Source organism: Lissotriton vulgaris, chromosome 7 (assembly GCF_964263255.1).
Source record: "Lissotriton vulgaris chromosome 7, aLisVul1.2, whole genome shotgun sequence".
Classification (NCBI taxonomy): Eukaryota; Metazoa; Chordata; class Amphibia; order Caudata; family Salamandridae; genus Lissotriton; species Lissotriton vulgaris.
The window spans coordinates 684,572,948-684,599,964 of NC_141695.1; the positions used below are offsets into that span (position 1 = coordinate 684,572,948).

General features: G+C 42.8%; 1 protein-coding gene across 3 annotated transcripts in view; it reads left to right on the top strand.

Moving 5' to 3' along the window:
* RHOT1 (ras homolog family member T1) overlaps positions 1–27,017 on the top strand; it is a 671,689-nt gene that overhangs the window by 308,471 nt on the left and 336,201 nt on the right. For all 3 annotated transcript variants that reach the window (XM_086930896.1, XM_086930894.1, XM_086930895.1), the window contains exons 14-15: positions 3,251–3,351; positions 22,769–22,899. In XM_086930896.1, coding sequence (XP_086787022.1) covers positions 3,251–3,351; positions 22,769–22,899 — 232 coding nt within the window. The remainder of the gene's footprint in view (positions 1–3,250; positions 3,352–22,768; positions 22,900–27,017) is intronic.

Here is a 27,017-nt window from a genome sequence, read left to right on the forward strand (position 1 = left end):
CGCCACCTCAGTTCCACTACTGGCTCAGCGGGCCCTTGATCAGCTGCCCTATCTGAGGCCCTATCCCGGCCCCACACAGGAGCCGTTATTGCCGCACAGCATTTTGTGCAGTCCGCAACCTTGCCCAACTCCTGAAACCCCCCCCCACTCCCCCCAGGGGCTCTTATCGCTCCCTCCGTATGTCCTGCTGTGTCCGCTGAGGGGCCCTGTATCTTCGCCTCTACAGCGTTACCTCCACTCTGCCTGCCTTATGCGGCCGCCATTCTACCGCACTGCTTTGCCACCATGAGCAGCGCCGGTCGTCGCGTGTCTCTGGCTGCACCGGCCGCGTTAGAGATACGAGTCCCTGTGTCGGCCTACGTCCTCTGGGCCCCCTGTAGGGCCAAGAGGCCAGACGCCTCTATCGCGTGCAGTTATAAAGTGGTCCCGGGGCCCGCTTTATTTTCTCCCCGCGCCACCTCCTTACTTGCTTTATTCCCAGCCCCCGCCTCCGCCAGTGTCACTCTTCTTTTGTCTGTGGCGGCAGTGCCAGGCGGTCAATAGTCAGCCACACAGCTCCGTCTGCGCCGCTTCTAACAAGGAGCCGTTATTGCTGTGCAGCCGCCGTTTTGTGCAGTCCGTGGCCTCGCCAGTCTGTCGGCTCTAAGTCTCCGGGGGAGGGCTATCAAACTTCTGCAGCGAGTGCCCCTGACACCCCCAGGGCCGGTCACCTTGCTCGGGGCTCCTCTATAGCGGGCAGGATGGTGCCAGAGAGGGGATCACCGGTGGGAGCTCCGATTCAGGCTCCCGTCACCATCGGCCTCAGGCCTTCTTTGCCCGTTCTGTTCTCAGGGACTTCCTGGTGTGATCTTAGTTTGCAGACCCACCACCGGGGTTGGTATTGCTGGGGTATCTATTCTAAGGTAAGGAATCTATCACTACGTGTTTCTGTCAGATGAACAAGTTACTTGCCTTCGGAAATGATATATCTGTAAGAAACATTAGTTAGTGATCGATTCCTTACCGCCCCACCCATCCTCCCCTTTCAGCAAACTGATTTCTAGGTTGAAGGTCATCCCTATCAGGGCCCTAGTTTCAATACACCAGTGGTCCGTATCTTGCATGGGTCTGCGCAGAAAGTTGTGTACAGAACTGACGTCAGCGCACTAGGGCAGCTTCTTAAGTAGCTGCTGCGACGTCATCTCGGCGACCAAGGCGCCAACGATGAACGCGGAGCCGCACAACACGCAAGGGTACTGCTGATGAAAAATTTCCAGATCCAGTCTGACACCTGGGGGTAATTCTGAGGTAAGGAACCTATCACTAACCAATGTTTCTTACAGATATATATGTTACCGAAGGAAGTAACTTGTTCTTCTATTCTGTTGAAGTTGTGATGTGCTACCTACAAGGCTTCGACCCAAGGTTTTGTGTGACCGCAGGTAGGTCATGAAGTGCTTCTAGTGCCAACATCTTGGGCTCCCAAATACATTATTTTTGTAAAGCTGCGATCCATATATTAAAGCACAAGAGCAATGAGTGCTTGAACCCAAAGAGTAAGTCCTAGATTTTGGAGTTTCTTCTAGAAGAGTCTTCTGTTACAGGAGCATTTCACAACTGAAGTACTCTGTGGCCCCACCCCCATGTCAGTGTTTCAGATGGCTCCGAGATTTGTAGTGGATTCTTATGGCGCAGACTGGGGGACCAATTCCACTTTCCATTGATATCATCAAGGATCCCATTCTACATGCCAGGATTTCTATCTATGGTTTATAGGGGTCATCAACTCATTGACTCAGTAGAGGCATGGTACTTTGGTGGATGCATTATGGTTGCCACACATTTCTGGTGAAGTATGATCAGGGGCTGTCTGCATAATTGTAGAAGGTAAGGCCATAGGACTTGATCAGGAAAAGGGGGGATTCATATTGATTTTAACAAGAAAGTGGGCAATGCCGATAGCCTGATGGACCTCAAATGTAACAGGTCAGTGATGGAAACAATCTTGAGACACAGATATAATGTGAATGAGATCTCATAGATACAGTGAGACCATCCAAGGGCCTTGCCATGATTGGGGTGCCCATGTTAAAGAGGCGTTGAAAGAGGATGAACTAAAGCTCCATTTCCATCCATCGTGACTTGGTCATCCCAGGTGGAAATGTCCATTCCATGATGTGGTTGTAAAACAGCCTCTGATTTAGCATGATAGTTTTTAATGTCTGTAATAAGATAGCTGTTGCAATACTTTCATTTTAATGTCTTTTCCTGGAAATGTAGGTTTACAGCAGGTCTGTAGTTTAGGGTTATTTCGATTTACTCCAGCTTCTTGCAATCTCTGGTCAGCCGCCCCAGGAAGGTTCCTTGTCCCGAAATTTAAATTAGCCCGGACGGGCGGCAAATCTTTCTCGTTTCTAGGCCCTTCACTTTGGAATTCGCTCCCCACTGCTCTTCGTAATGAGACAAACCATATCCAGTTCCGCACGTCATTAAAAACCTGGATGTTCGCCAAATAGAATGCTTTCTCTCTAACATGCCTTGACCTGCTTTTTTGTGCCGGGAAACCCTTTTTGGGTAGCTGTCGCGCATTATAAATTTAAAAACTAATCTAAACTTCTTCAGTAAGATCATGCTAATTCTAGAAGACATATTTGTACAAACTGTAAATTTGCCAGAATGTCAAGGAACGTTTTAAAATGGCGAACATTGCATTACACTGTGATCTGTAGTTGCAGATATCATCTGGTCCTCGTGTCCTATTTTGTTTTTCACCCATCCTCATTTTAAGACACAAGATCCTGCATAGTTTCCAACTTTCTCCCATTTTCAAAGTACGAATTGCAACTCTCTATTTTCGAGGTCTGGAAATATTTTTTCCTAACTGATATTATCAGTCTGATCCCAGGGCTTACTCATACCTTGTTTATTGTCCACAGCCTTGCAAGTCTACTTTTGTTATTTTTGCTAAATTAGTTATTCTACAGCATTCAAAGATATTTTAACAGTAAATCTCTTCTTACGTTTTTTGTAAGTTTATAGGTTACCTTAGTTAGGTAATGGCCTTCTTCAGACATTTTTGCAGTTTTGTGTTAATGGGGACGTTACTTGCACTTCTTTGAAGGTATTCAATATTATTATGCGTTGCTTATTTAATATAATGCCAATATAGTATAAAGAGTTGACAGTTGCAGAAAGCATCCGAAGGTCACCATACACTTGGAAATATTTATTGTGAGTTGATTTTTTAAATGTGATTTTTTTTCTTATTTAGGTTAACCACTTTTCTAGATGTACAACGGTGCTTGGAGTATCTAGGGTACTTGGGTTACTCCATTCTGACTGAGCAAGAGTCCCAGGCAATGGCAATTACAGGTAACATACATTTGACTTTCTTTTGGATTACTTTCTTTCACATTATGGCAGCATTTTGCATTTTATATCCACTTGGTTACCCACATAGAGACTTTGATTGTTTCATAGTGCTCCAGACATTTACTTTGCATTGCAAGAACCTAGTTGTGATACAGGAAACTCCCACTCAAAATCTGTAAAAGCAAATTGTTGTGTAGCTTGTGTCTCCTACCTCTACCTAGTTCATGGCCAAACCAATTTCCTTTGCAAGGTCACTTTGGTGAGAACTAGCCCATCTATCACTCAGCAGTTCTTTTCCTCTAGCAATACTGCACCCAGTCCTGTTTCATTTTTAGCTGTTTTTTTCCTCTTTCCTCACTCATTTGGCTTAGATAGCCCTTTGTGCTAACTTGCACGTTCAACATGTACATATTGATTAACAAGTACCTTGTAGCAGCTGACTTGTTGTCTGCATCTTACCTGTGAGAAACAGCAGGCTGGTTCTTGTCTGTTTCTGTGTAAACATCTCAAGATCTTTGAAGAACCATTGATGCATGTCTGTGATTATCATACAAAATAAGTACCAGAATTTAGGTTTTCTAAATCCTCTAAGTACAAGCACATGCCTTATATTTGGCATAGAAATCTAGTGGACTGTGGCCCACAGACCACTTCAGCATTAGATGGAGATGGCGTGTTCTAGGAAATTATTAGTCATGTAAGACTTCACTGGATTTTTTCTTGTTAGATGTATCCATGGGCCTGATGTACAAAAAATGCATTATGTAAAGTGGGTTGCAAAATGTGTGCCTACGTTTACCAAGTGCATTCTTTTTTTGCGAACCAACCTATGTATTAATAGGTCGGTTCACAAAATACAGAATCGTAATGAGTCATGATTCGACCTACCTCATAAATATTCATGAAGTGGTTCACAAATTGCTCACATCATGCTTTTAAATAAAGCAATATATATATATATATTTTTTAATGCAGCTGGTTCGCACTTAAAAAAATGTTTACAAAAGTTTTTTTCAGATTAGGCATTGGTCAGTAGGACCACTAGCTACTCTTACATTTTCTCTTTCACCATTTACAAATGGGAAGAGATTCCTTGGAAACTCCTTACCATTTGCGAATGGTTTACCGCCTCCTTTTGAGTTGATGATAAAATTTTAATCTTTAGCGAACTAATTGTGGTCATAAAACATCATTGCATACCTTAAGGAATTGGTATTTGGAATGCAAGCCCTCAAAAGCGCCGCTTTCAAATAGCAATTCCTTAATGTATCCTAAATCCATTTAACGATTTGGAAAATCTTTCTGAATTGTTAAATGGGTTTTGTACATTTAAAAAAGTGTTTTAGTGGTTGCAAACCCCCATACTTGTAGAATCTGAGGATTGGTGACTGTTAAGACACTTTGTATATCAGGCCTCAAATCTCTTTTCACCATGAATAAATTCACTCAAGAATGCACAGTTACGTATTTGTTTTATGAGGTTTTTATTTATCTATTTTAAATTGATAGAATGCAGATGTGACCTTAAAAGTATCCTACTCTTAGCTAGCAGTCAGACAGATCAACCACACTCAAGACTGTATACACTTATGAGTTGAAGAGGCATGTTTTTAAGGCCTTCATAAAGGCAAGTAGATCGGGGGCAGCTCTCAGTGAATGGGGTAAACTGTTCAACTGCCTCGCAGCCAGCACCAAGAAAGCACAGCTTTCAGACCTGGATTTCTTAAACTTGGAGACCACTAGAAAGTTGGTAGTTGCAGATCGTGGATTTCTCTTAGGCAAATAATGATGAATTTTGAGATGAAAAAAGCTGGGTCCAGTCTTATGCACTGCTTTGAACGTGAAGCAAACTTTTTAAAAAGGGGTACTATAGGAGATTATGGACTGAGCGTTTGAACAAATCAAACACTCACCCCCAGTCAACAGATCTGGGTTTAATCCATCACCATTCTTTAGCTCACTCCACCACCCCAGTTCCAAACATGGCCATATGCAAATCAGTCTGACCCTGTGCCTCATGGGAACAGTCCAGCCCGAACTGCCAAGCCATGTCTTCCCTAGACCGGAAACAAGAATCCTGGGACCAGTTTCGGATCCATAATCCTCATCAGCCAGGCTACCTCGAATCCAGTGGTAGAGTGAGCAAGGGACCCTTGTCTGGGCATACCCTCTGTACTGGGGAGAATGTATGACATTGTTCTGCATTCTGTCCATCAACTGTTGTTTTTGCAAAGATTTAAAAAACAACTCTTTGGGACAGCGAGCCAGTGTAATTTAGACCAGGCAGGGAGGTAAATTCCGTTCCGATCGCGGAATTTGGGTAATTTCGCTTTCTGCTGAGAATGCAGAATTGCCCAGAAATCTGCGATCCGTGGCTTTGCAGAATTTTTTGGTTGTTCGCGCTTTAAAGAAAAACAAAAAGAGAAACGCTTATTATCATGTGGCACAAGAGATAGATCCTTATCCAAGTGTATGACCAGATTCCATGTGGAAACTAGCTGTCTTCCAGGGGCTAAATGTCTGCTGGTATTGCACATAGAGGCTTCCCAAAAGAGCAGCACATCACCTCTGTTTTGTCCCCATTGAATTATAGGAAATTTGCACTGAGCAAGAAGGACATTTCCCTCATACATTCATGGAAAGATTCTAGAGGCACCTGCTGAGAAATCTCCAAAGTCAGAGTTAACCGGCTATCATCTGTGTAGCTTATGAAATCAATGCCATAGGTCCTAATCAAGAGGGCCAAAGGATGTAGAATAACATTAAACAGCATTAGGCTTATCGCTGAGCCCTTGGGAACACCCTGACCAATTGCCTTAAAGGTAGATTAAAATGATTGAATGAATGAAAGACATTTCTAGAGCGCACGGTTACCATGGGGCATCCCAGCGCTAAATGCAGGGCCACTTCAAGTTCAAACTGAGTTAAGGGAACAGAAAGGTCTTTAGGTGCTTGTGAAAGGTCAGATAATTCAGTTCAAGGTGAATCCAAAGGGGTAAATGATTCCACAGTTTAGCAGCGTTATACGTGAAGCTGCGCCCTCCGCTTAGCTATTTCCGTATTTTGGGAACTGCTGCCAGCTACTTGTCTCCAGATCTTAGAGACCTAAGGGAGCGATACGACTGAATAATGGATCTGATGATCGGTGGACCTTTGCCTGAGAAGGCTTTGTGTGTAATACACATAGCCTTAAATTGGATTCTTTTCTTGAATCAGTAGCCAGTGAAGGGATGTAAGCGCAGGTTTGGCTGAGGTGCGTTTGGAAGTATTTGTGTGCAGCGCAGTTTTGCACAATCTGTAGCTTTTTAGTGGTAGAAAGTGGAGCTCCTAGGTAGAGGGCATTTGCATAGTCCAGGCGGGACAAAATCAGTGCCTGGACCAGCACATTCCTTGCAGAGAAAGGAAGAAGAGGGAGGATCTTTCTCAGCATTTTTAAGATCTCATAACAACAAGCTGCCACCTTGCATGCTTGTGGTTTAAAATCCAGGTTGTGGTCCAACCACACTCCAAGACTCTTAATTTGATCTTTGGGGGAAGGAGGAGGGCCCAGACAGCTAGGCCAGAGGGAGTCTATTCTCCGAGTTGTATAAATGGGGGCTTGCACTTCATCTTCCTGGAAGGGTCTACATTAACTCGACGTCCTTATCTGGTGCATTAATTGTGTATAGTTGTAACTGTAAAAAATGAACAAAGCAGTGGCAATGAAAAAGATTTTTCAATAAAATAGTAAGAAAAATTGCAACATTGTAATGGTAGTCCTGAAATGAAAACTCCTGTGCATGAAACAATTGAGTCTTTTTCTATCCTCCAACCCCTTCCTCCATGCCTGTAGATAAGCTGTATTAGCACCCAATGGGAATTTGCAAGTTTCTGGTGGCCTTTCACCCACATACCTTACTGGAACAACAGAGATATATATATATATCCCTCTCACTACGTGTTCACTTTGTCAGCAAGGCAGCACTCAACAGAAGTATGGTAGGTACATCATTACTTTCGCCATAACAGTCCCAACGCGTTTCAGGCTCCTCTCGCCTTTTTTCATGGGAATGGCAGTGAGGAAAAGCGGCACACAGGTGATATGTAGTAGTGCAATGAAGGTTAGTCCTGCCTCGTTGGCATATGCATACTTTGCATTCTGGTAATTGGAGTCTTTGAAGTTTGTTAACCTCTAGTAGGACCAGCCGCCAATTTCCTAAACATGTTTCTTTCACCACAGTGGGTCACTGCACAAAACCATACTGCTGCCATGCCAGTCTTTCACCTTACTGAACACACGCAGTTCAATTCTGCTGCCGTATTCATAACAGGGCTTGACCTGCTCGTCCGCAGGGAGTGGCTCGCCGCGATCTTGGCATGCCGCAAATCATTCCACACGAAAGCACCAGACACTTGGAGGCCCTCTCACGACTAGTGGCTAATGCAGGGAGGCTCACTCGAGTTGAATTATTGACACTACTAAGACCAGCAGGCTCAGCTCGAGCCCACGCCCACTGGGGCGGTCGGTTTAAGTGATAATTATTGACCTGCGCTCTGCATTATGCTGATTGAACTGCCTCTGCTAAAATGCTTGTATAGCATGAAACGCGTCAGGCTCCTGAATTTGTGAAGACTTCTCTTTCTGACATGCTGCAGCCTTTGCAATAAACAGATTTACACTTACTTGTTTGTGGCTTTCCTAAATGGGCAAACTTCTTTGGTTTGATGTTTTACGGCCGGCCGGGTCGTGGGAGAAGCCCTGCCAAAAGTGAGATGGACCAGCCTGGAGTCACTCGGCAACCAGCTTTTGGACAGTAGGTCGTGTTTCAGAAGGTTTAAAGTGCAGCTTGCTGTGAAGGGGACTTTTTCTACACCTACTGGGGTTTTAAAGATGTTTCACTGTGGCTAATGCAGCGGCTCACTCAAGTTGAATTTTGACACTACTGAGATCAGCAGGCTCAGCAAGAGCCCAGGCCCACTGGGGCTGTCTGTTTCAGTGATAATTTTTCCCTGCGCTCTGCATTATGCTGATTGAACTGCCTCCGATGAAATGCTTGTATAGCATGAAACGCGTCAGGCTCCTGAATTTGTGAAGATTTCTCTTTCTGACATGCTGCAGCCTTTGCAATAAACGGATTTACACCTACCTGTTTGTGGCTTTCCTAAATGGGCAAACTTCGTTGGTTTGATATATATCATCCCAGCGAACCTATAAGGTGGGGCTGGCTCCGAGATGACTGCCTGTAACCTTACAATAAGTGCCTATAGCTTTTGCTTGCTCGATCTCAGAGTTTTCCAGGAAGTCAAAGATTTCCTCTGTGTGTGTTACTTCTCTGTTTAAATAGACTTTTCTCATTATTTTCAAAAGGATAGGCATCCCAATAAATGTTGTCAGTTGCAGAAATTAATATATTAGTCTTGGTGATCCTTCACTTACATCTATAAATCATTAGAAATTATCTGAATACATATATGAATTCTTTGTGAACTGTCAGACTATAATAAAGCAAATATTATATGACATACATGTGCAACCAATACTAAATGTTGTATGTGTTTATAAATGAGAGAAGACAAAGGAAACAAAATAAACTATGCGATGAAGATACAACCGACCAAGGAAGTAACACAGATTTAACCAATCGGATCGATCATAAACATAGGAATATGTCTTCCCTCGCTATGTCTGCCTTAAAGACCGAACACATCCCAAAGGGTAATGGAGGTGGGGTAGCTGAACCGTCCCTGGGAGACATATTCAACTCAATCAGGAAGCTCCAGGAAGATGTAAAAACAGATAACAAGAAACTCCAAGGGGCAATCAACAAAGTTGGCCAAACATGTTTGGAAATCTCCAACAGAATGGCCTCGGTCGAGCAACGAACAGAGAATCTGGAAAATGACGTCTCGGCCCATCAGAAACAAGGAAACTAACAGGATGGGATTATTCGAGACTTAATGATAAAAGTAGAGGATCATGAAAATAGGGCGAGGAGTAATAATCTACGCTTACTGGGGATTCCTGAGGGAGTGGAGGGGAACGACTCAAGGAACTATATGATATCCCTGTTCAAAGACTCATTTCCCGAACTAGCTTCTTGGGATTGGGACAAAGAGGTCCAGCGAGCTCACCGCTTTCCCTTTACCCCAAATAAATGAACGCAGGGATCTGAGAAATACCCCAGAGCCATGTTGGTTAGCTTTGGTAATTTTCTCTTACGGAAAGCTATTTTCGATCTGGCAAGACCGACCCGTAAAAGAAAATACAAAGGATATGTGTTTTTTAGTAGACCTGACTTTGCCCACGCGACGGTGGAAAGAAGATGGAGGCTTCGGCAACTCTTTACCCCGTTTGAACAGATAGGCGCCACGGTCTTCTTACAAAATCCGGCTAGATTAAAGATTATTTTCAATGGCATCACTAGAAGCTTCTGCAGCGAAATTCAAGCACAAACATATTTGGAGGAGATCACCGAACGTAGTAAAGATAAAGATAAACTCATAAAAGGGAAGAAACAAAATAAATGGATTATAATTGTATTTTCAAGTTGAACTAGGTTCTAATATAGGGAGGAGGCTGAGGCTGAGAGGGAGATTTGAGAGGGGTTCCCTTTTCTATTTTTTTGAAGGGGAGAGGATAGGGGGGCGAGCATGAAAAGAACTAATAGCTTAGTATAGGGCATATCGGGAATAATATTCCCGAATATGAATTATCAGCTCTCCCGAAGGTAATTGGGGTCAGGACTTGGAGATGCCAACTGCCTGTGGATCAACGAGATGCCCACAACCTGGGCCCACAGGCAACAGGTAGCCTCATTAGATGGAGTGTGGTGGGGGGGTTCGCGGCGGAGGGGGAAAGGGGTGACGTTACAGGCAAAAGAAAAGGACAGAATACATGTCTAGGCGCACAACCAAGATAAAAAGTGGCTACTTTTTCAGGACCAAAAAAGACATACCAACAGAGATAAAAAACGAAAAAATATATTTATTTACAAATGGCTTAACTAAAAATATTAACAATCAACATATGTGGGCTCAATAATGTCAAAAACAGGCAAAGACTAGTAATAGGTCTACAATCAATTGGAGCTAAAATAATATGTCTTCAGGAGACACATGTAGAGGGATTTCAAAGACACGTCCTTAACGATCTGGGATATAGAGTTGTCGTTGCCACTTCACAATCAAATAAAACTCGTGGGGTCGCTATCCTGACACGGGGCGGGGGATTGTGTTTTTTAAGATCAGCATCAGACCCAGGTGGCAGATGGGCTATAACCGAGTGCCAATATACTAGTGGGAAAAAATTTACCATCTGCTCAATCTATGGGTGTGTCACCGATGATCCCGAACTGCTGTTGTTTTTATCAAACAAACTTGCACATTGGCCGGTCCCCATGATTGTTTGTGGCGACTTCAATATTAATCTTCCACCAATATGGCTTTCAGGTAACACCTTTAATTATCAAGGCAGGAAACCCAAAACATATAAGGCTTTGGAGGAACTCTGTGGTAGTCATGGGCTTGTAGATTGTTGTAAGATGAAACAACCATACAACCATGGGTATACTTTTTTCTCCCACCCCCATCAAAGCCATGCTAGATAAGATTACATCTTTATGTCAAATACTATCCTTTCCAAATGTACTATAGATTGGTTGTCCAGGGTCTTCTCCGACCATAACCCGCTACTTACGAGCCTCGATACGGAGACAATTAAATCCGATCACAGTAACTGGACTTTTGAAAGAGCTTTATTAACTAATGATAAATACTGCAAACATATGTATAAATGGATCATCGAGTTTTTAAGTTTTAAAATGTGTAGTGCTCCATTGGAGGTGGGCTGGGACTCATTAAAAGCAGGGATTAGGGGGGAACCCTCAGATTTTCAATCCAAAATAACAGAGGCAAAACAAAATTTGAAAAACCTACAAGATAATCTGGCCAGGAGGAGGAAGATTTAGTTAGACAAGTACAAGATGGGAACAATATAGAAGGGGCTATCAGAGATATAACTATAGCAAAAAATCTAATATCCAAAATATTCACTAGCAAAGCAATCCGGAAGGCTACCGCGAATAAAGAGAAAATTTACGAATGGAGCGAACAGGTGGGGCACCAATTGGCAATTACTACAAGACAACAAAACTCCAAAACTATGATTACAGCAATCAGAGATCCTGTTCACGGTTTAACTCAAGATCCAAAAGAGATTAGGGATGCCTTTAAGAGATATTATTCAGAGCTTTATACCGAAACTGGCAATAGTCAGGATAAAATAGACGAATATCTAGACCTAGCTACAAGGACATGGCTATCCCAAGTAGATCAAGAAACTCTTGCTGAAACTCCAGATTGGGTTGAAATACTACTATCTATACGCAGTCTCCCCTCTGGTAAAGCATCCGGCTTAGATGGAATCCCTGTGGAATTTTATGCCAGATTCAGTAGTGTACTAAAAGACAATTTAACCAAGTTGTTTACCCATGTGTTTCTGAGGGGACATCCCCCGGCATCTTGGGCACGAGCTAAAATCATTGTTTTCCCTAAAAAAAACAAAGATCCAACCGAATTAGGTGCATATCGCCCAATCACCCTAATTAATAACGACTCCAAAATATATTCAAAATTGTTAGCAAGTAGATTTGCACCCATAATCCATAAAATTATTTCCGTTAGGCAGCATGGGTTTGTCCCAGGGAGATCAACCACGGACCATGTCCAGCGGGTGATCACTCTCTTCGACATGGCAGAGGTAGCAGGAAACCCTATGGGCCTAATATAGCTGGATGCAGAAAAAGCATTTGATAGGGTCTCCTGGCAGTATCTATGGTCAGCCATGTCGAAGAGCGGGATTGGGGACCAATTCATTCAAGCTGTTCGGAAAATGTACGTCACACCCGAAGCAGAGGTTATGGTAAATGGGGACACCTCTGATACCATTAAAGTGACGAGAGGTACAAGGCAGGGATGTCCTTGCTCTCCCCTACTCTTCGCCATATTTATCGATCCATTTATCGCAATGCTGGAAATGAACCAAACAATACAACCCATCAAGACATCTAATGGCGAAACTAAGACCCTAGCTTTCGCAGATGACATTGCGATTGTTACGGCCGATCCCAATACAACAATCAAGGAAATTGAGGAAGAAGCGAAGAGGTTCGGGGAGATCTCTGGGTATAAATTGAACCAAACAAAAACCCAGATTGTAATCAATAACAAGATTAACTTTGCCGATGGAAGAGTTGTGGACAATGCATCATATCTTGGTGTAAATATCACCTCCGACCTAAATAACTTAGTGACCCTGAATTTGGACCCACTATTGAAACAAACAAAAAAAATCTAACTAGGTTACATAATCTACACTTAACAATCATTGGAAGGTGTAACCTAATTAAAATGGTATTCTTCCCCAAATTTTTGTACTTCTTCCGTGCAATTTTGATTCCTCGCTTTTCAAGGAAATAAACCACGTTTTCTCTCGCTTTATATGGGGATACGGGAAAGCACGAAGAGCCCATAGATTTATTACACATTCAAGGGAAAGAGGTGGTTTAGCCCTGCCTAACTTCAAACTGTGTTGGTGGGCTACAACTATTAAATACAGTTGTCTACTTCTAACCCCAAGGAAAGATTCTAATTCCATTTGTTCAGTACCAACTCCACAGGAACTTATCCTCGGCAATAAGGCCAATAACCATCTATGGAAATTACCATACGATTGCCATCTCAAAAAAGAGCGTTTTAAAACACTCAAGGCGATTTATACCGTTTGGAACCAGGTTCGAAAACTTTTGGGGATTGGTAGGTTTTCCTATTATACAACGTTAGAGAATAACACTAATCTTCCTGGAATTTTTATGGATTCAGTTATGAGGCGATGGGTCCGATGTGGAATTTCACAGTTCGGCTCGTTATGATTCTATGGGTTTTTGTTCCTTTGAATCACTAAAAACCAAATATGGGTTAGACTCCCACGACTTTTTCAAATATCTGCAGATCAGGGATTTCATCTTGAAAAAGGGGGGTGGCAGCGGATGTTTTAAGAAAACTCTAGCAATCTATACTGTGGTTAGATCAGAAATGGTTAAAATTGGAGATATCTATAAAGACTTAACTGCAGCTTTACCAGATGATGTGGATAAACATGCATGTAAATGGCAAAACAAAATAGCTATTACAGAGGAACTAGCTCGTAAAGCATTAGAATTGTCCAGCTCTATATTAATGTCCACCAAGCTACAAGCCCAATTCTACAAAACCTTTTTCCGACTCTATTACACCCCATAAAAGATATCCAAATGGTGCGAGGGTAAAGGTACACTTTGCCCTAGATGTGCTATGCCCAAGGCTGATTTGATACATATGCTGGCCACATGTCGCACATTAGATAAGATTAAACGAGAAATCTCTATTTTCCTATCTGGAATTTTAGAGACTAATATAGAGATTACCACAGCAGAAATAGTAATAGGGGTGGATAGGGCTACTAGACCTAGCGCCATACAGGGACTCATATTTATCTCGAGGGCCGTACTAAGAATTTGTTTGACATCAGCTTGGTTGGATCAATATCCACCTACATTTCAACAATGGCGGACGCGCTTTTTAGCTGCATACAACCTCAAAATAGCTATTTATATTCGGAAGGGCTTGAAGAAGAAAAAAAAGGGATTCGAAATCTGGGAGCCGGTCAAACTATGGGCAGGGAGACCAGACTAGCAATGAAACCACGAATTAGTAATGAATGTATTTACTAAAATGGAGAAGTCCTTTGATCTTCTTGTTTCTTCAGCGTTTTTTTGTTGTTGTTTTTTTATTTTTCTTCCCTCTTCTTATTCTTCGGTTTTGTGTAGCCTTATTCGATATTATCTTATTTGTGACAATACCAAGATGTTGCTTTTGCAATTGTAGAAAGTTCCCTGTATCGGGGGGGGGCCTCAGGGGTGGGGAGGGTGGGACAATATAACCTCTGTAAAAACTCAATAAAGAGAATAAAAAAAAAAGAGAGAAATAGCCCCTCAATGAATATATAAAATATATGAAATGCAATGGGGGTACAAGTGGGAACATGTGAAGATTACATCACTGTGAGGCATGCACGAGAAACAAGAATGCTGAATTTTATTTTGAAGATAAAGAACAAAAAGTGTGTTTAGTGCTTTGGGGCCAGTCTCGTATCTTTTTGGCAGGTGGTAAGGTTATCATAGGGCAACCACAAGGAGATGATGGACTGAGTGCTGATATTTTTCAGATCCTCACCTCAAGGGTTGAATCCATCATCATTCTTTAGCTCACTTCGCTACCCCAGCTATAGACTGCCGGCTTGGCAGTTCGGGCTGGACTGTTCCCATGAGGTACAGGGTCAAAATTAATTTGCATATACATTTCTGAACTGGGGTGACAAAGTGAGCTAAATAACGATGATGAATTCAACTCAGATCTGTGGCTGTGGGTGAGTGTCCGAAAAGTGTCAGCGCTCTGTCCATCGTCTCCTTGTGTTTGCTCCCTCCAAAGTTATCATAGGACCTTTCCTTTCCCATGTTAAGTTCCGGTCACTCATTGTGTACTACTGACTCCTAAGCATTAGAGGTAAACTGTGCAAGCAATGTTACTCAACCCTTTACCTCAACTTGTTCTGCCATTCATTATGGTTCAAGTAAGCAGGCCAAACCTTCTGAAGCTTCAGAAACAAGACTTTGACTTCATCCAATGCCCTTTTTGGGCCTTACATTTCCTGTCAGGAATGAAACTGTGGAAAGTGGAACTGATGTACTGCCTGACTCCCCCTGGTGGCGCTCTTTAGACCATTTCCAACTAAACACTACCCAGCCGATCTTCTGGTGGTGGGTCCTAGTTTTCCTAGGCTCCTGCTTTGGTCTCTCCAGGAGGTCCTTCAGATTATTAGAAAGCCATAAGCCAATGGAATTCTGAAATCTCATGGTTGAGGGTGGCGAAGCTGAAACACTCTAACACTGACAGTGCTTCAGGTACAGGCGAGGCTGAGGACCTGCATCCAGGGTGGGAATATTTTACTACCCTCACTGAGACACTTCTGAAACTGTCCTTGAAATGTTTGCTCTGTCACTGAATAATAAAGGTATTTTTATTCTGTTGGTTGCTTTTGTTTCACAACCAATGTCTTTTTGTCACATGGAGATCAGGTCGCAGGCAAGCACAGGGCATTTGGCAGAAGCCAAATCCTACACCTACTCTATTAGAGTCTCTGCATAATAAGCACAGCGCTCCCAAACAAGCTCAATCTGTGATAGTGATGGCTTATATCTGTAACCTGGAATGTTCATTCTGGAACATGGACATGCGGTCCTTGAAATTTGCCATGAGGTCTTACTAATTCTTTGGTTTTCTGTCAGACTCATGCCTATTGACAACTCTGGATTGCATTTGTGACATGCTAAATCATTACAAAACCTGCTTTGTCACTGTCCGATTGCATTGCAGTCCTAGTCCCAGGCTTTAAGAAGACGACCAAGTTAATGACTGCAGACCAGTGGGAGCAAAAAAAAAACAATGTGGAGATAGGAGTGATACTTTTACTCTTAGAAGGCATGGAGTCAGTTCCTCCTTTGAAAGGAAGCAAGCTATTACTCTACTTGTTCAGTGAAAAAGCGGGGTGAATGGTTTTGTCCAAAAATGGGTTTTTATGGCCTCAGACAATATCTTGCCCTCTGGAGATCCAAGATGCACACCATCCCTGGGTTTTAGCATGCCATCAGGGTGTGCAGTGTGGCTCCTACAGGAGGCCTTTTTTTTAACATTACTGTGCACAAATGCCAAATATAATCCTTGATGAGGAATCATTGGCTGTACAGGAGAGTGTTTTTGCTTCAGTGTGGTTCTATATGTGTTCATAAACCACAGCCACCTGTGTTGAACCTTCTGTGGTATCAAAACTGACTGGTCGGTACAGAAGGAGGCTCCTTTGGCACCAACTGCAGCTGTCTCTTGCCCTGGACAGGACAATGTGGACCTCTGTATAGAGGTCACCCATGTGTGCTGACACCAGTTCTTTTTTTTCGGTGCCCTTTGAAGGAGATTCAGAATTTGATTTTCCTTTCACCTTTGAACATTTTCCTTTTATTCAAATAAAATTTTGGGATTGAGCAGTGTTGTTGCCATCAAAGGGCACAGGTTTTTAGCTGCATTGTTTGTGTCAAAAATAAGTTGGTCACAGGCTCACACATATCTCTGGTGTATGTGGCCATGGGCAACTCCAAATCTTACACCTAATATCCCTTATTTGTACTCCAAATATATCAAGGAGCAAGTGGCCTGCAAGAAAAAAGGCTGCTCCCTCTGTGGATGCCCCTCTTCAGGTAAGCCTCATTTAAAAGACCCATCATATTCTGTGCCTCTCCTCCCTATTCATGAAGGTCATGTGGACCCAGTTTTAGCAGCTTAGTCCATGCCTTTGCTCCACTCCGGTGGTTCGCCGCTACATAGCTAATCATTAGACTTGTCCATCTGTTGTTAATTCTTACTACAACACGCTTCACGAAAACATCTAGTGATGCAGTCTTCCTCATGGTAGCTCAATTCTAATGCCTTTATTTCCACTTCGCCGAACAAGGAGTCAAAGCAGATTGATGCCATTGGATAAAAGATATTTTTCTCATGCAGTTTGGCATTGTGCTTTATGCTTGCCACTTGCTTCCTTGCACTTTGTCTCTCTCTTGGAGAGATATTGTGGGAGATTCTTCCTGCTCTTCCTGAGGACCAACGTGCTTCCTTATCATAAAGTGTACGAAATGGACTGGATGTGGCTAAAGATCTTTCTGATGCTGATTTTTATCAGCATTTTCTCTGCGAGCCAGTATGTGGCATTGCGCAGCTGTGTCGATTTTACGTCACCCGGGAAGTGATGCTGGAGCCACATATATGAGCCACATTTCTTTGCATGCCTTTGAACATGGATCTGGAGCGCGCGCTCCCTTAACTTTTTCTATTAAGGACTTTGTGTCATAATTGACTTTGTGTGCAATAAAATATGTAACCTCTAAACACTACAGGTTAAAAGTTTTCCTGTGATATAGCCCCAACAAGTATGTATATAGTGACTCGGGTTTTAGCATAACTCCAAGTCTTGCAAGGATGCATGCGAGACCTCAAAGCCAAGCTCTGTGTTGAAAACCTAAAGAAGGTGTGTAAAAGCCAGTCCTGATCGAAGTCCAGAATGTCGAGTTGTTTCTGTTCTCAAAGCTTTTCTCACGAAAGCCCACCACTCTCTTCAAGAGAAGCTGTGTGGACATCAAGGTGCCTCCCAATATCTGGCCCTATCCACTGCCGAGAAACCAATTCCTCAGTTTATCCTGATGCATCCCGAATTTCCTGGTCCATCTTCAATGCCACAACATGTTGAGGCCTTCAAGGAAGCCATTTGGCGCATCTTTGGCACCCTTCCAGCTACTTGTGGTGTCCCTTTAGCCCCAAGGTTCTTGTGAGTTCTCCAGAGGGGCTGCTATCGGCAGACTCTCCCTCGTCGCTGTCTGCGCCTCTAGACTCCACTGTAGGGTCTGCCCCAATTGCAGGGCTAACGCCCAACCAAACTTTGAACCTAACACCACTTCTCTGGAACTTTAGACCCAGGATTGGGACATAAACATCTGTGACCCAATTCACAAAGGGGCTTGCGTGTAGTAATGTTAGGAGTGTGTAATCTCCACATGGCATAATCTCTGAAGTACGCCGTGCAGAGATTCCACCATGAGTGCAGAGACTCCTTCACGAGTAAAGAAATTCCATCACGAGTACGGAGATTCCTCCACGAGTATGGAGACTCCACCGTCATAACTTTACTACACATAAGTCCCTTTGTAAATTGGGCCCTTGGATGATAGCCTGAATGTCCAGAACTCATTAAAGGATCAGAATTGCACCATATCCAGAAAAGCTTTAAGGAAGGGCAGCCTCTGCAAAGGAGTCAGGTGTGACTTCTGCATGGCGATTGAGAACCCTAAAGATGATAGGAGGTTCGATGATGTCGGACGATGTTTTATGGCTGATTATGGTCAGTCTGCCTTCGACAGCCTGTCATTGAGGTAGAGCAAGACTGGTATCTCCAACATCCAAAAATGTGCTGCAACCACTGCCGTATTGATAAGGCCTCCGATACTAGTTGTGGCAAAGCTGTGCTATGTCAAAATATTAGGTCTGGCTTCCCCTGCTTGCCCGGTTCACCAACAGTAGAATTCCTGGACTACTTACTCAAGGGGCCTTCCCTTCCGTTGGTGGCATCTGTCACTGCCCATGCACTAGTCTTTAGCTTCAAGAGCAGAAGCAGGTAAAAATATTGAAGGCAGTAGCAGTCCTCCTGTTTCTTCTTTCCCGGCAATGAAAGAAAACTTCTTTAGTTCACCCATGAGTGAAAACGTGCCAGCTTTTCGAGCACTAGTGTTCAAGTACGTTTTACCAAACGGTTCTTCAGATTATTAATTTTAGGTATGCCTTGCCCATTTGTGTTTAATTCCCCTCCATCACACCTGTTTATCTAGTAGCTTCCATAGACCACTCCCAGATTCTAGCCAGGGAGGGGTTCACTTTGCTTGCCAAGGGCACAATTGAACTGATGCCATAAGCTGAGGTTGAGCAAGGCTGCTATTCCTAGGGTCTTGAAATGTGTTCTCTGGAAGAAGAAATTCAAAATTACACTCCTTTTTAATATTCTGCTGGCCTTGGATCAAGAGGACAAGATGGTGTCCTTAGACTTGCTGGACTCTCATTCCCATATATGATGCTGCAGTCCCTCAGAATGTACCTGTGCCCTGCAGTGGGCTTGACCCTGACAGCTTATGGTCCTGTACTTTTGTCTTATATTGACCCCTCAGACTTAATGAAGGTCATGTCAGTGGTCGCAGCTCATTTTTCCAGGTTGGGGGGATACATGTATTCCTAACCATTAAGGACTGGCTACTGAAGGCTCCTTTGTCACAACTGATGTTTTACCACCTGCAGAACACAATGTCACTGCTGTTCAATCCCTACTCTCCCAGCAAATCCAGGACATTCAGGCAATGATCTTGATGTTTCAGTCAAAAGGTTTTTAAGATTCGCCAGTTTTTGCTATTTCTGTACATATTTGTGTCTTCTCTGGATCTAAGGTGGTGGATGTCAGACAGCAGTTTGACTTTCACAGGGCATTCTGCTACCCTCCTGCAATTGCAAGTGACTGATGCATTGTTCCTAGGGTGGGGAGCCTAGTTTATTTATTTATTTATTTATTTATTTCCAAGGTTTTATATAGCGCTACTGGACCCGGGGCATGCAGATTCGAGGCCTTTGGTCTTCATCATAGTAGAGCCTGGCCCATAAACTAACTGCAGCTGAATGTGATTATTATTGCCCTGAAAGAATTTCTTCTGTTGGTCAAGGAACAAGGTGGATCAAGTTCTTACTCGCAGCAAGATCCGAATGTAGTACTGCATTAAGCAGGGCTGCATGAGTTCACTCATTCTCTTTCTAGGGGCTCAGAGAATATAACAATGGCTAGAGAGGACTAGGATTTTGCTGTCAACAAGCCATCTGGTGGGTTCCCTCAGTGTAGTAGTGGACAAACTCGGGTGGAATTTTCTGGCTACCCACCAATAGCCTCTTCTTCACCCAGAGGTGGCCTAATGGTGTTTTCATCCAGTGGTGCATGCCCTTACTGTAAAACGCTTTGTGTCCCAACTTTTTTCCCTGCAATTTCCTCTTCAAGAGACTCTGCAAGACATTCTCTGCCTTTTCTGGGTCTTCGTCTTCGTTCTGCATTTACACAGTTTCCTCTAATCCTGCTCTGTAGAAATGTATGTGGAATAAGGGGCTGTTCTGCCTCGTAGTCCTGGATTGGGCATAGAGAGTCTAGTACTCTCACAGCTCCTGACTTTGAGCATCTACACCATCATATCCACTTGCATTATATATTTTCAGTAAGGGAGTGACCAATATAATTACTGAGCCCAACATTTTGAGTGCTACTTTTGTTAGGGAAATATTGCTTACAATGCTAACCTAATAGTTTACATTAATACCCTTCAGCTCCCACCTTTTGTTATTGTTTAACAGTCCTTTGTTTCATACAACTTGCTTTACAGTGTTTCACAGTCCATCGCTTAAATGTGGGGTTATGTAGAGGACATCCCTTCCTCTTGTAATGTTCTACTTTGGTGAGAGATGTGCCTATCGCTGCCCTTGTCCCACTCCCAACCAACACCAGTAACGCCCAAGCTCAGGTCCTCAAGGACCCAGCCTTCCCTGGCCATGTAACTTCACTATAGGCATAGGGGCAGTGCATAGTTGTGGAATCTAAATGGATGTTCATTTAGAAAGTACACTGTGATGATGTAATAGCTGACGATAGTGTTGATGCCAGTTTTTTGTTGTACAAAAATAGTATTTATTTACAACTCCCTTTTCATTCAGTCCTTTCTCGTACACCAAAAGCGTTGCAGATCTAACTTAAATCCAAGGACAAATATTGCCTGTAAAATGGCCTAGAGACCAACAAATGGAAATTTGTGACACGGGTCTTCAGTAAAAAGCAGAGGCAAGTAAAATTGTTTCCATTGAATGCACACAGCTCAGAAACGTCAACACTTGTACATATTTTGGTTTATGATAACCAGTACTGGAAATTGGACCGCACATATCCAAATTTCAGTTGAGTAAATCAATTCCTCACTAAATGGTATCGTCAGGCTTGTCTGCTCCTACGGTAACTAATTCTCAAAACTGACCGAACAAGTGCTGTATGCCAAGGCAGTAAGCCAAGTCACATATGGGGCTGAACTCTGGGGACTGCATAAAAATGAATTAAAAATAGGTACTGATGAAAGAACATTTTTAAAGTCCCTTAAAGATGCTACCAACATGTTTTCCTACAGTAGTAACATTACAACATTGATTACAACTTAATATCAAACAGATGCCAAATGTCACCAATTAGAGGCGGCTGAAAAGCCAAAAATCAGATGGGAAAAGCCTGGTGGATAAAGCCTTGAAGAAATATTTGTCCATGTACCTGAAATCCAACTTTGCCTTTGCCTGGGAAAAGGCAACTCAATGTCCTGGACTTAAACTAACAACTCCTATATCAAGTCTGAGTCTCATTCCAAAAGAAGGAATAGTTCAACCCAGAAGGCCAGTCTGGACTCTGTGATGATTCCCCCCATGTGAAGGCTTACTTGTCGATCCTGACAAACAGTAGGAAGAAGAAACTGTTTTCCTTGGCCAGAAGTTGTGCCATTCTGCTCATGATTGCTTGCAAATCTTGCAATCCCAGCAAATTGTTCTTGTGGCCAGGCAGAAGACCTGCCTTACTTCTTGCTGTAGTCCACTATTAAACACTAAGAGGAAGAACTATCAGACGCTGCTTAATCAAGGAATAGTTAGGGACCAATGATGAAAACATATTCTCCATGCTCACCGACATCTCTGAGGCCACCACAAGACCTATGGGTTGATACTTGTTGAAAAGCTGGAACATAAGAGAAAAGATGTGGGAAATCAGAAAAATTGAACTATAAACACTACTTGTAATACGTTCAGGAAAAATACACTCTGTAGTGAATAGTTATTGATTTAATTGTTTTTGTTTATTTTTCTGTCTCTCTAATTTCTGAAAGCATCTGTCATTTTTAATATGTTTGCTATTTGTACATAGATGTAGCTGGGAAGTTGGTTAAATTAGTTTATTGTGAACATATGTGCTATATTTGTAGTTATTTGTATTGTATAACACAAAACAGACACAAGTGATCATGAAATTGATAACAAAACACATCCATCCACCCACCTACACCACCCCAAATCCTTCACTCCTCATCAGTTCTTACAGGCAACATCAGTGATTAGAGGAAACGTATCAACATTTGATATAACTCTAAATCAGCACGGGGAAGGAGGAAGGTATAACAGGAAAGATGTCTGCATTAAAGAAAGGTGGGATTATGATAAGGAATTACTAAAGGGGTTTACCCTGAGTTAGAGAAGTATCTGCTGTGCATCGTGGTTGGTATCCAAAATCACAGTCTGATATAAAGTATCATCAGATCACAAACATTTTGCAGTTTCTCGAGTATCACCAAGTAACTCGTACCTTGATTACAAATGCTATATAGGTTAATCCTGTAAGTAATGATGTGTAATATGTAGTATATCTACTTTGAGTGTAAGATATGTTATATATAACCAGTGCTACCTATCTATCTGCATTGTCTGCATGTACAGACTTTGTTAGCCTCCTACCACTGATTAAATCAGTAAAGCACATTCCACCTTGAAAAGTCAGCAAGCGATGCATAACTGGAATTGGAAACTTATTTCCCAATACAATAAATTCTGTGCCTAGTCAATATGCACAAATGTGTGAACATGTGTATGTAACATATATCAAAAAGATATTTGTAAGAATGTTTTTGTTTTATTTTTTCAGTAACGAGAGATAAAAAGATTGACCTGCAGAAAAGGCAAACTCAAAGGAATGTATTTAGGTGCAATGTTATGGGAGTGAAAGGATGTGGAAAAAGTGGAGTCTTGCAGGCCCTACTAGGAAGAAATCTAATGGTGAGAAAGACCAATTGGTCGCACTTTCCTAATGTATGTTTTATTTTTCTTTCACAAAACCTTTCAAAAGTTCTTGACGTCTGTCATATCAAGTTTGTTAGGCCTCATTTTTTTCTGTATGATATCTATCTGAATTATCTTATTAGTGAGATAGATGATCTCAAATTATGTTTGCTGATCTCTCTTGTAGATGGTGAGGTTAGCAGAAAGTGGTATCTCATTCAGTCTGAACTGGCAATCATGTTGATGTATCAAATTTAGAATGCCAGCTACACCACTTGAAAATGCTGATGTCAGACAAAATTGTTGAATGTGCTCGGGCGACCATAGTGTTTGGTTTAAATGTTGGTCTCAATAGTTTTTGACATGTAGATGAACACACAGTCTCTATTATGTATAATGCCCATACTGATTTCACAAAATGATGCTCAAGTCATCTGCGATGGTCTGCATTTTATCATTTGAAAATGTATAATTCTGTTTTGTTTCTTAGAAGAACCAACAATAAAACTGTTTTTATAAAAGGATATGCCACACTATTGTTTTTTCAATTACATTTTTGATTGTGGTTCCACTTAAGCGAAACCTGTCTTTGTTCAGATACTGTCTGACCAGTTTTGAGAGCTTGTGTCGTAGATCCGCTATGAGTACTGTACAACTGATTGTTAACTTGCATGCTTTTAAACTATAAGCAGAATAACCATTTCTCAAGGATCGCTCCCTAGAACCTAATTGCATTTATACCTTTTAAGAACTTTACTGTATGCTCCAATATACTTTTACTGGTAATTGTGCTCTCTGTTCCACTACTTGTTTCTCTGTAGAGCACCTGCTCTACATAAATGGCCATTTTTCCCTGTCAAGGACATTTGTAGGCGTCATTTGAGCTGGATGACTCTCTAGTCATTCAGTCAAACCCACATGTGCCATTTAAAGCAGGCCACACCAAGGATGTACAGTGGGCACACACTGGCACGCTAGAGGCGCTCTAAAGGCAAGCTAGTCTAGAGCCATCTGCTCACAGAGAGCATCTTCGCCTATCACTCCTATTTCTTTTACATCAGAAGATTCCAACTGAGTCGCCTATTTGAACAACTGGGATAAATGACCCCACCCCTGTACTCACATCAACTTGGACTTTTAGGGAAAGCTCAGGAGATTAAGTGCAGCAAATGTGGTTTGGCAATGAATTTAATCTGTAGGGATAACAAAACACTTAACCTTAGTAGGATTGAGAAAGTATCTTTTGATAAAACTAATCCAACAACTTTGTCTACATTGTGTTTTCTCATTAATGCAAGTTCCTTTGTGAAAAATACATTTTAATACTGGGAATTTATACCATCGCATATAACAAACATCATATTTGTAACTGACACTTGACTACAAGACTCGTCTGGCCCTGGTTTTGTCATGGCCATCCCAGCTTGTTACATTGTTCCCAGACAGGATAGGTTGAAAAAACCATATGACGGTCTAGCAACGGTAAACTGAGATAGAATTATATATATTACCTAGTGGTGGCCTATGGAACATAGGCACCACTGTTCCATAGGCAGTGTGTTTTTTGTGTTGCTAATAACTTTGGCAATGCTGGATGAATCTCCACAAAACTTTCCAAAAAGGTGCTACTTCCTGACTAGTTTGTGCACAGAAATATTTCAGATGATTTGTAAAGCAGGGGCCTGAGAAAAAAAGGGAGCTCCGAAAAATACAAAATCCCCAAGCAATTCCCATAGACTGCTTCAGACAAGGCTACAGCAATAACAGCTGAACGGAATTACACCAAATGTGGCAGGAAGCTAGATGTTTGTCCGTAGATTGTGCCTTTTGCGGTCGTTTATGAGAAATGAAGGCTCAAAAACAATTGTATATCTGGATAGTTGGTTCGCTAGAATCTCAAGAGGCTATCACAGGAGCGTCAATTTAAAAATAGTGTTTTGATTGGCCCAAGGTACTTAATTTCCCCTGGGCCATCTCATCCCTGCAGGAGTCAGACTCCCACGGGTGCGAGTGCTCTGATTGTCTGCCAGTAACATGAGAAAATTGTTGTTGGCAGCTACTGCACGACTCAGAGACTTCGTCCTCTGCCCTGAACATGTTTATAAAGAAAAATGAGGGTAGGGATCCCCTGATCCCCTATGCTCAATGTGGGGAACCTAAAGGTACTCCCTTGAGATCAAAAACTAAAATAAATCGGCAAATTGGGACTCCAGCGAGATCATAAAAAAATAAATACAAGTGGCTTGGGCCACTTTCCTTTATTAATGGGAGGGGGCATGCGGCCCCCTGTCCCTAGCCTTTAAAGCCTTGGGGAGCCCACCCACGGGGCTGAATTTAATATATATGTGGAAGGGGGATGCACGCCTGCCCCCCCTCCCTGTGCCATCAGAGGCCCTGAGGAGCCTACCCCCATGGGCGAAAACATTGTATATGGAAAGGGTGAACGTGTACCCCTCTCCTTGAGCCGTCAGAGGCTTCTGGGAGCCTACCTTGGAACCAAAATCATTGAATAAGGGGCAGGGGACATTTTTTTATTTCCTGCCTAGTGGGAACAATTGCGTTGTGTTCCCAGCCTGTGGGAGATTTGAAAATGCTCTTGCTTGCTGGGAGAAGACATTTTTCACAATATTGCTCCCGCCTTGAGGAAGCAGCATTAGTAGCTGCTCCCTCCTGGCAGGAGCAATGCTGGCTCCCGCTGCATGCTGGGAGCTGGCTGGGGTCCTGTGTCCCTCAACAAGAGTACAGTGGGTGCCGTGGGTGTGCACCAAGGCACCCACCTCCAGTAGTTTTGTCCCAATGGAAAGGGGTTCCTGGGGCTCATAACGGCTCGGGAGAGGAGCTGTGCAGCCCCTACTACCGGTGCTGAATACGTTTGGTCCTGAGGGTAGGCTCCTTGGGGCCTTTAGTGGCTTGTGGAGTACAGCACAGCCCCCTCCCCATTTTGAAAGATTTCTGTCCTGGGGGATAGGGTTCCCATGGCCCAACAAGGCTCGAAGAGGGGGGCCGCGCAGCACCCATCAATTTCAGTAAAAAAAGGCCCTGGGAATTGGGGTCCCCACAGCCTAAACAGGCTCAGAGAGGGGGCCATGCGGCCCTCCTCCCCTTTAATAAAAATTTAAAAAACGACCTTGGGGGATGGGGTTACAAGAGCCCAACAAAGCTTGGGGAGGTGGCCACACAGTCCCTCTCTCCTTTATTTTAACTAGTGACCCTGGGGCATGGGGGTCCCCAGGGCCCAATAATGATTAGGGAGGGGGCCACGTGCTCCCTCCCCTTTCATTTCTAAAAAAAAGGCCCTGCGAGATGAGGTCTTCAGGGCCTAATATGTCTCGGGAGGGGGGATGCCACGCGCCCCCCCTCCTCGTTAATTTAATTAGTGGCCGGGCCTAATCAGGCTTGGGAGGGGGATCACGGCCCTCTCTCCCCTATATTTTTTAAAAAATGGCCCTGGTGGAGGGGGCCCAACAGGTCTAATATGGCTGGGGATGTGGGCCACACAGACCCCATCCTCTTAAATAAAGAAAAGTCCCTGAGTGATGGGATCTCCAGGGCCTAATAAGGCTCGGGAGGAGGGCACATGGACCCCTCCCATTTAAAAGACATAAGGTCCTGTAGCCAGCAATCCTCCACGCACATCTGATTACTGTGCATTGTGGGATGTTGGCTCTACATTTGGTTGTAAAATATTACTTTGCGTGAAAAAAAAACTTACATTCACTGAAAAAAAACAAAGGTTAAAATAATGTTAAAGTTAGGTGCGATAACCAAAATCTATTTTGTTTTTAATGGTAAGAAATTCACAGAAAAAAAACTAAGGTTAAAGTAACTTTACAGTTTGGTGACTATGTCAGTGACAACATTACCGTTTTGAACTAAAAGAAACAATATAAAGATTTAGAACTTGCTCAATACCTCTAAACACCTAAGGTGCATTAGGAGCACATCTGTTTTGTAAACACTTTATACCGATTAGCTGGACACAGTCTGTACAGAATTAGTTGGAAAAGTAATATGGTAGTTACCTGCCAATATGTAAACTATTACACAAACTAACACACTCATGGGGTGATGTCATCAGTGATGTCATTTAAGATGTCATCAGTGGTGTCATAAAT